Here is a 10038-nt window from a genome sequence, read left to right as displayed (position 1 = left end):
CTGAGGAACTGCAGAAGAAGGGCTGTACTGTCATCAATGCACCAGGGGATGCAGATGTGGACATTGTCAAGGCTGCAGTCCAAGCATCACAACATCAGCCCACAACCTTGATAGGGGAAGATACAGGTTTACTTGTTCTTCTTCTCTACTATGGTGAGACGAGCAATAGAGGCCTTTATTTTCGTTCAGATAAGTCAAAAGTACCCAAGGTGTATGACATCAGCGAGATGCAAAAGGTCCTGGGTAAAGACTTGTGTTGTCAGTTGATGTTTGTTCATGCCTTCACAGGCTGTGATTCAACATTACGCATTTTTGGTGTTGGGAAGAAAACTGCTTTCCAGAAACTTGTGAATGGGGAAACGACCATCCAGGCATGTGCGAATGGATTTGCACTACCAAAGCAAGCAAAAGCTGCCATAGAGGACCTTGGGAGCAAGGCGATGGCAGTCATGTTTGGTGGCAAGAATACCGATGCACTTGCATCTTTGCGCTACAATCTTCTCAGCAAGAAAATTGTGTCTGCGAAGGCATTTGTTACCCCAGAACATCTCCCTCCTACAGAGTCCTCAACGAAATATCATTGCCAAAGAGTTTATTACCAGATCATGGTGTGGACTGAAATGGATAGTGATATGAATCCTGTTGATTGGGGATGGAAATTGGAGAACAATCGTTTTCTGCCAGTTATGACAAAAAAAGCTGCTGCCCCAGAGAGCCTCTTGCAGATGGTCCACTGTAATTGCACAACTGCTTGCCGTACACAACGTTGTAGTTGTAGAAGATATGGACTGCCCTGCATGCCTGCCTGTGGATCATGCCAAGTGGAAAATTGTGAGAATCCACATAATCAAGCATTATGGGAGGAAGAGTGTGATGATGACTAATTGTTACTCCGGAGTGGAAAAAAGGAAATTAAAAAATATAAGTAAGACGGTAAAAAAAAAATCACAAAAAACACAAAAAAAACAAAAAAGGAAAAAAAAAACACAAAAAAACTAAAAAAGAAAAAACACAAAAAAACTAAAAAAATAAATAAAAATAAAACAAAAAAGGGGCTAGCGGTACTGAGCCTTCACGTGGCAGCCCTGTTTAGACTCATTTCACAGTACCCCGTAGTAATAATTGATTTATTCCTCATTAGTATAAAAATTAATCTCCAGAAATCACCAGAATGTGAATTGAGAGAAACCTCATTTCCCCATGCATTGTGACATCTTCTTTTATGGCATGTGGAAAAGGGAGATTATGTTTGAAATGTTTTTCTTTGTTTTTTTTCATGTCTATGTACTGCATATTTCATTACATATTCGCTTATAGTCAATTGTTTTTATACGTAATTGTACTTCGATCACTTCACTATGATTTGTATATGCTTATTTTAATTCTAGATAATCAAATCATGGGGTTAGACACCAAGATTGCTTGTCTAGGATGAATAATGAGGGAATAATGGTATTTTTAGAGACTGCATTTTGAAAATCGGACCTTTCTAGTGGTCAGACTTTGGCAGACTTTTGATATGTTATTAAGTACACCTGATACTACAATAAACCATTGAGAAACCTTTTGTTGCAATTTTTTTGGGGTCAAACCATAACTGCACCCGCCTAATATGTAACGTGAAAAAAAATGATTTTGTATTCTGTCAGCATCTCAACACTCGAAGGAATCCTGATAGACTGAGCACAAGGCTTCATTACAACTGTTAGAGTAATTGTTTCAGGAAATGTTCATGGGATTTCCTCTGCTAGAAAAAATAACTGTACAATGAAAGAAAAGCATCTCCAAGGAAGAAAGAGAAGGTTATTTGCTGTTTAGAGGGATAAACAAACAGGCAGAATGTAAATGATCTATAGAAAGATAGAGGCCACAGGATGGGACCCCACCCGAGCTCTTTCATCATGAAAACTGCTGCTTTTTAAAAGACGCCGGCTTCCCTTCTCTGCATTCATCTGCACTTCCTGTCTTTAACAATGTACTTCCTTTCTCCAATTCCATATGTTGAGCTCTTTGATAAACTGCACCCCCCTTGCTGACAAAGTGATTGATTTAAAGTAGAAATTCCTTCGGACCAAACAAGAGACGTCAACATGTCACCGTGTGGATAAAGTTTTTACTTGTTCACTGCAGTAGTGGACGACCTGTTGGGGGACCGGTGGAAAGGTAACCTACCAATGAGATGTTGTCTACATGAGAGTTTTAGATCAGAATAAAAATCAATGAAAGAAGCCTTTTCTTAAAAATAACCAGTTGTGGCAGCATCACCTTATGTCTTAATTTACACTCTTGTTTCCATCTACCTGAAGCAAGGTGCAAAGATCAGAAAAAAATTCAGACCATGTCAAAACTTATTCACTTGATGGAGCATGGACTCTTTTTAATAAAGTAGGTATTAAAGCGCATGTTGGTGTAGAGCTCAACTTCAACCTTCAATATTCAATCTTGAACTTTCAATCTTCATATAATACAAATTGGCATGTATATGTATATAAAGAGAGAATTTTGAACAATATTTATTTTTGTCTTGGTACAACTTTGATGCCATTTTTTGATCCACTTCAGATGTTGACTGTACTCTAAGTGGATTTTATTATGTCAAATGACATGAAGTGGATGAAGAAGGAGTGAGAGACTTGAAGATGTCTTTGGTCGTCTTGTTTTTTTTTTCTTTGTGCCGGGGTAGAATCACACAGAAGATGGTGAGAGAACTCCAGCAAAAAAACATAAAGGTCGCTTTAATGACCTTTGGACATCAAGGACAGCACCGCTGTGGCACGAAAGGTACCTACATCAGGTCCTGAGTAGCTCGGTAGGTCTAGTTGGTGACTGTTATCAAAGTGTAGGTAAAATTATGTATGTTTTATAATGTCTCTAACTATCGTTATACTCACAGCATTACAAGTGGAAACTTTGGCCCAATGAATGAAACAACAAGACTGTGATTGATAGTCATGATTGAATCAGATAAACATTGGAGACAACTGAATGTTATCAATATGATGGATTTGTAACTATGGAGTACCGTATATATATGGTTTACGTCTGTATTGACTGTTGCTCTTTGCTGCATGTCTCCCCCCTCTATCTACATGTATGCTTTTCTACCATTGTCTGCTTTATCATCAGTTGCCTTAGCAACTGAGACTAAACCATCACCTTTGTGACAAGTTCAGAAAAACAAAGTCACTGTTGCTCACGAAAGAATTAAGATAAGGTAAGATAAGATAAGATAAGATAAGATAAGATAAGATAAGATAAGATAAGATAAGATAAGATAAGATAAGATAAGATAAGATAAGATAAGATAAGATGAGATAAGATAGTCCTTTCCCAGATGGGGAATTTGGGTGTTACAGCAGCTCAAAGTCAGATAAATGTTCAAGGCAACATGAACTCAGACTAAATAAACAATAAAGATAAATTATAAGTATGAAAAAAATACAGACTGACATGAAACCTGAAATGAAATCTTGTTCATAAACAACTGTTTTTATCAAACTTTAACACTTCAAAACTAATACTTTCATTTTTTACACTGCTGTTTAGAGACTGAAAGAACAGATGTTAACCAACAATATAATGTATTTCAAAGACAGACAAAGTAAATGATTTATAGATGTAAATAATGTATAAATGTGTGGTAGAAAAAAGAAAATTAAAAAAGTACCCAACAGAGAGGACATAATGAGCACTGATAAGAACTAGGTGTTCTCTCGTGATTAGATATTTTGAATACGCGAGGCACCTGATCCGTAAACACAGATTAGCCTGCTGGATTTCTGCCTCTGAGGTCACAACTGTGTCATGGTAACAACAAACCTGCACTGGAGTCTCTGAACAATGGATTTATGGGCATTCAAGTCTGTTAAGTCTTAGTGGACCTTTAAAAAGGTACATTTCACTTTAAACAAACACCTATAAATAAATGCATTGCGGAGCTACTATGGAAATAATAATAATCTGAAAGACTCCCAGAGTTGGAGCTCTTCGGTGGGTCAGATGTGAAGTCTGCAGCTGGATGCCATACGTACTGATGGACTCTAAACCTGTTCTGCATGCTTTACTCGGGATTCTTAAAAAGATCTTTGCACACCCCCTCCAACCTGTAAGTCCAGATAACTTGTTGTTGCACTAATATGTTCATATCTAGTGAATTAAAATAGGAAGATCACTTTCGCTTACCGTGCGTTGCCATGGTGAAGCACAGTCTCAGAGCTCCATTGATGAGTTCTTATGTCGCTGTAACTCAACCAACTCTGAACCAAAAGCTTAATGTTTGTTGTCTTCGGGTTAGGTTTTTGAATTGGAGTTTGTTGAACCACCTTTGTTGAAATTGTAAACCAGAAAAAGACCCAAAATGAGATAGAAAAACACGAAATAACAAAAAGATGTAATGTCATTCTATGCTGCAGATACAACACTTGACCACTAGAGAACACTGTTTATGCTTCGAAATACTTCTAGTGCCAAAACACCTGGCCAATGTTATGTGGGATATTTGTGTCAAAATGATTCAATCAAAAAAAAAAAAAGACTTCAAAACTTTTTTCACTTCAATCAAAAAAAAAAATACATCAAATCGAAAAACATTTTGGAAAAAAAAAAGTGTTCAAATGCAAATTTTTGGGTCTCAAATATTTTTTGCATTCAAACATTTTGAAGTGATTTTTTTGTATTGAATTTTTTTTTAAGCAACTTCTTTGATTAAATCATACACGTCCTACCCATAATATGGCCCAAACATCCATCAAAAAAGTTGCTTCAAACAAAAAACAAACTATCAAAGAAAACATTTCCAAAGAAAGTGTTCAAATGCATTTTTTTGAGTCTCAAATGTTTTGCAGTCACTTTTGATTGAAGTGACTTATTGAAAATATATTTGAATAAGACAAATCTACCTCCATAGGATTCTTGCTCCTTAGTCATGTCCCACAAACCACCTTTTAAAATAAAAATTGTATCTGCAATGTGGTCATATTCTAAACAGTCCCATATTGGTCTACACCACTTTCCCCAGGAACCATGGCCATATGGAGGCCCTGACAACCACCAACCTTCTGCAAGTGAAGGTCTAAGCAGCATCCATGCTTAGACTGCACAGCAATGCTACCAACCTCAGGATATGGCTTGTAATGCCAGACTTTCAGGACACGCATTGATGTGGGGAGAAAGTGTAACCTACAATTCCATTTTGCATTGTTAATTATGGTTTACCTCAGTTAACAGCATTTTTTATTATAATAAGCATTGCCCAAAGCCACGTACAGTACATGTAAAAATCTTTATTGGCCAAAATTGATCAGAATATTTTATGCAGAGGACATATTTCTGCCAGCATTGAGACGCCTAAGCATTTCCTGCAGAAGTCTAGGAGGCAGCTTGGAAGACCTTTTTCTGCTGCACAGAACCATGGTCGTCAGAAGCATGCTCCGTCAAGTAGTGGACGGCCTGCGAGAAGTCTTTGCCCTTCTCATGGTGCTGGCTGAAGGTAGTCTGGGTGCCAGGAGGGTACAGGCCATACAGGAGTTTGTAGTCAAAGTCTGGATAGGGGTGAGCCGAGAAACCACCCACACCAAACTGGTGAACCACACTTGTGAATCCCTGCTGTCCTTGGCCCAGTTGGTCAGCTGGATAGCCAAATTCTTCCGTCTGCCGCTGGAAGTTGCCAAGTTCAGCTTCCCTCATAACACTGGCAGCTTCTCCTGCCTGGAAGCTAGGTTGAGGTGGTGGTAGAGGGGGTGATGGGAGAAAGCCACTGGCATCCATGGTCTGGGCATCATCTGCTGCTTCAGTCAAGCTTTGGGGAGGAACAGCCCACTCGGTTTCTGTGGAGAAACAAGTGAGGATACAGTACCCAACCACAAGACTAGTAGCATGCATTAGACTTATTTGGTAGCCAAGACTGACCAGCTCCAGCCGGCCCTGAACCAACGGCTCCTGCTTGAAAGGGTACAGAAGAACCAGAGACAACATAGCCAGGCTGAAGGGGCACAACAGACCCAGTACCGACAGGTCCTGCCTGAAGGGGCACGGCCGACCCACTACCGACAGCGCCAGCCTGAAGGGGCACGGCCGACCCACTACCAACAGCAGGTGCAGCTGAGTCCAGGCTGCTCCCTACTGGAGTTGTGTAGCCAACAAGCTGAGGGGCGTTAGGGTTTTGGACAAGTACTGGTGCAGATACCAGTCTAGGGGCACTGTAGAGTACTGGTGCTGAATGACCTGTGGGTGCTCCCTGGTAGGAGGCAAAGTTGCCACCAGCCCCACTGCCGCCACCACCACTCTGTTGGTGAGATTTTGATCCTGAGGACAGAAAAACAGAAGATTTAAGCTGAGTGTGATACAACTACACATGTGATGTCTTCAGCAAATCATAGCCTACCCTTCAAATGCATCCCAGATGACTCCACAATCAACAACATACAGAGGGAAACCCTGAAAAACAAGAACACATCAACATCAGAAACTTCTAGAACCGGCTGGAACCAGTTGCTTCCAACCAAGACTGTACCAAACCTCAGGAAGAAGCCTGCAGTCTTCATAATGAAAGTCAGAAGTAAAGGAGTCAGCACAGCTGAGAGTTTTTAAATGTTGCCAGGGACCAGTTCTGACCAACCACAGCTTAACGGGCTAACGACACACAGCTGCTGTGGTCTGACTCCAAGGAACCATTCTTACCTCAGCTGATGCTCCAACTGACTACGTTTACATGGACCACAATACTCCCAACATAATCAGATGGAGGAAAGAGTTGCAGTAAGAAATGTATACGTAAATAGCAACTTTAAACTAATCAAGTTAGTATTTTCAGTAAGTGATAATCACATTAAGGTAGGTGGAGTATCCCGACCATAAACTATATTTAGATGGACAACAGCAATCTGATTATTGCCTGTAACCAAATTAATGTGGTCCTCATGTTTGTTCTGGGTCTACCATGGCTTTTCAGGAGCTGTCAATAGTGATTCTGGATCAGTTGCACCGCTTCAGGGATGCCAGTGACCTTCTCCCTTTACCCTCTCTACCACCGACTGGACCTGCACTCCAGTTAGGAGATATCTCAGGTGTATGAAGCTGAAAAAAATAGCAACTACCAGTAGCAGACTGAATAATTTTTCCACCCAGCTACCCGTGACTCCAGATGATATGGGTAATGACAGAAAGAACAAGATCGCGGATACCGGCGGCAGAAATGAGTTTCTTCCATAGAGTGTCCGCCGGGCACTCCCTTAGAGATAGGATGAGAGGCTTGGCCATCCTACAGAAGATAAGAGTAGAGCCACTGCTCCTCTTCAACAAGAGGGGCCAGATGAGAGGGGTCGGCCATCTGGTGAGGATGCATCCTGGGCGCCTCCCTGATGAGGTTTTCTGGGCATGTCCCACTGGGAGGAGAAGCCAAGACACGCTAAAGGGAGTATGTCTCTCGGCTGGTGTGGAAATACCCTGGGATCCCCCCAAATGAGCTGGACGAAGTGGCAGAGGGAAGACTGGTCTACCATGCTGTTGTGCCACAAAGGGAGTGCTGCTCAGTTATTAGAGAGTTAATAATTTACCATGGTGTCTGATGTGCAGCCGTTGAGCCTCAAAAACCTGGTCTCTCGGCGAGATAATCCACAATCCAGGAGACCAGAAATTTCAAGTTTTCCCGTGCCTTTTTTCCATTCCTGCCCTGATAAGGCCTTCAGTCGAGCAAATTATGGAGTTTTAATCTTCTATCTGTTTTCCAAAACCCAGCCAAATTGTTTAAAATGATGTTGCATAGTTTTGTGGAGAAGTCCCTGTCATGAACATTTGAACCATTGCCTGCTCACACTTGTGATGCTCCAGTGTGGTAGTATACCATGTACTGTGGCAATGTTTGCTGTATTGGTGAAACTCTTGGCGTGCAGCTATCTGACTGCAGGTTTACAGCCATCAGCGGCTCCCCGTTTGACTAAATCTGTTTCAAAAGGTGAGCTTTGCAACTGGAGGGATTCTTGCTTCTTAGTCATGTCCCACAAACCACCACCTTTTAAAATAATATTTGATCTGCAATGTGGTCATATTCTAAACAGTCCCATATAGGTCACTACGAAGCGCTGCTTTGTTACCTCCAGATCTAAACCCGGCTCTTGTCTCCATCAGGCCCGGCGCGCTGGTGTCACCTGCATCATCCTTCCAGCAGAGAACAGGAAGGACTTCTCCGACCTGCTGGACTACATCTCCAAGGGCCAAGAGGTCCACTTCGTGGACCACTACAGTCAGATCCACCCCATTGTGTTCTCGCAGAACTAGTCGGGGTGGAGAGCATTTCAGTTTGTTTACAGGGCTCGTCCGTCTGGTTGAACGTAGGAACAGCTCTGCAGGAGAACTGGCTGGTCCAGATAAACATTCCCTCATCGGTTTCAGCCCCCAGCGGCCCAGATGGAGGAGCTGCAGATGGTGTGGAGAACCTTACTTTCAGTCGTGTTTTTTTTTCTTCAAGTTTGAATATGCAGAAATGTGCCTCTTTTTAATAAAGTTGATTATGTGTGAATAGGGCTGGGGATCGATTCAAATGTCAAGAATCAATTCGATTCCGATTCTTAAGATTCAGAATCGATCATCCCGCTTTGATTTGATTCGATTCGATTCCGATATTGATTTGGGTTAGTGTTATTAAAAATGTTTTTTCAGCTGTTGCATGAATTATATGAATGTGTAGTTATGCAACATATTAATATTAGTATTATATTGAGATTCAACAGCAAGTATTGAGAACTAATGATGCTGTGAGGACCAATCACCTCCCAGAATGCCTATATAACTGCTTTCAGAAACATTGTGTGGCAGAATTATCAAACAGATCCAGGTCAGCAAACAGAGACGTATGAAATGTTTTATTTTTTTCCCATTTATGAGAATTTGGTTTTTAGCATTTTATGCAAATGTAACCCCAAGACAGTATATAAAGCAAAGAAATATAGACAATTTATGCAATTATAACTGAAAACTTTCATGTTTTCATACCTTTAAACATATTTAAAGGCAAAAACACATGGAACCAGCAACCCTGGACCCCCTGTATAAGAAAAGAAATGTCAGAAATGTGAGCAATGATGAGCCAGAAAGGAGCCGACGGCTGATTGTGAAGGAAGTTCACATAGAGGAAAAACCCCAGACGCCCAAATGGACCCGGATTCACTGGGTTCACTGCCGTTCAGCCGGTTCTGGGATGTCCAAGACTTTCTCTTGCAGACTGGTAGGTCTGGTTCTCTCAACCCAGTAAAACAGGAGCAAAGTGAGATGTAAACTACTAAAGGAACAAGGCTGAAGTGGACGAGACAAGACTGGGTTTCCAGTTGGTCTCCAGCATAGTAACCAGCAGTTACACACGGTGACAATAACAATAAAATAAATATCTGATTAAATTATACTTGAACCTTCAATGAGAAACGAGGTGAAAAAAAGCTGGATTGGTTCCTGATAAAGCTATTAAATGCTGCTCCCCCTTCTGATTGGAAATGTTTCTTCCTCTGGACAAGAATAGGACTAGATCGGGACTAGACCAGGACTAGACTAGCACTAGACCGGGACTGGACCGGGACTAGTTTTCTACAGTTTTTCTGTTTTCACTTTTGTTATTGCACTAAAAATGTGCACTATTACAGAATGGATGTTCTGCCTTCTTTCTATTGTTTTATATTAATTTATACAATTTTAAGTTAAGCAGGACAGGTTTCTGTTTGAGAAAGATACTTATTTTATTCAGTTTATTTTGTTATTTGTTATTAAATTGAATTGCTGGATAATAATTTGTTTTCCATATGCATCTAATTCAATTCAGGTTCGGGTCAAATAGTTAAAAAATCGTTTCACTCACAAAAAAAGGGGCTAAAAAAATTCACCATGCCAGGAAGGGTGAAGGCAATGGGGTTGGCCGGCCCTGCTGATGAGGTGTCCCTGATTTTTTTTTCAGGGAGTTGGCAACCCTAGGTCCGGTACATTGTTTACCAGCAGATACGGCTGCGAATGGAAGACATACGAGAATGTTCACTTCATGTTCAAATTTCAGAGTCG

The 10038-nt window shown here is 40.9% G+C and overlaps 1 protein-coding gene across 1 annotated transcript; it reads right to left on the bottom strand.

The window, feature by feature from the left end:
- Positions 1–5277: 5277 nt before the first annotated feature.
- Positions 5278–6561, bottom strand: LOC133424343 (uncharacterized). Its single transcript, XM_061714875.1, has 4 exons — positions 6517–6561; positions 6383–6435; positions 5908–6303; positions 5278–5825 (listed from the first exon to the last, which is right to left on the bottom strand). Exons 1-4 carry the CDS (start codon positions 6540–6542, stop codon positions 5368–5370), a joined length of 933 nt encoding a protein of 310 aa, XP_061570859.1. The 5' UTR covers positions 6543–6561; the 3' UTR covers positions 5278–5367.
- Between the last annotated feature and the right edge of the window lie 3477 nt (positions 6562–10038).

The sequence above is a fragment of the Cololabis saira genome, chromosome 23, assembly GCF_033807715.1.
Source record: "Cololabis saira isolate AMF1-May2022 chromosome 23, fColSai1.1, whole genome shotgun sequence".
NCBI lineage: Eukaryota > Metazoa > Chordata > Actinopteri > Beloniformes > Belonidae > Cololabis > Cololabis saira.
The sequence above is the reverse complement of the archived record's forward strand: the minus strand, read 5'-3'. Positions and strand labels throughout refer to the sequence as shown.

What these genes read in the sequence shown, in the direction of transcription:
- LOC133424343 (XM_061714875.1), bottom strand. Translation starts at nt 6,542, where the DNA reads ATGAAGACTGCAGGCTTCTTCCTGAG. An exon ending in ATCTGGGATGCATTTGAAGG is followed by an intron (nt 6,304 to 6,382) that starts GTAGGCTATGAT and finishes TTCTGTCCTCAG; the next exon opens with GATCAAAATCTCACCAACAG. An exon ending in TTCAGGGCCGGCTGGAGCTG is followed by an intron (nt 5,826 to 5,907) that starts GTCAGTCTTGGC and finishes GTTTCTCCACAG; the next exon opens with AAACCGAGTGGGCTGTTCCT.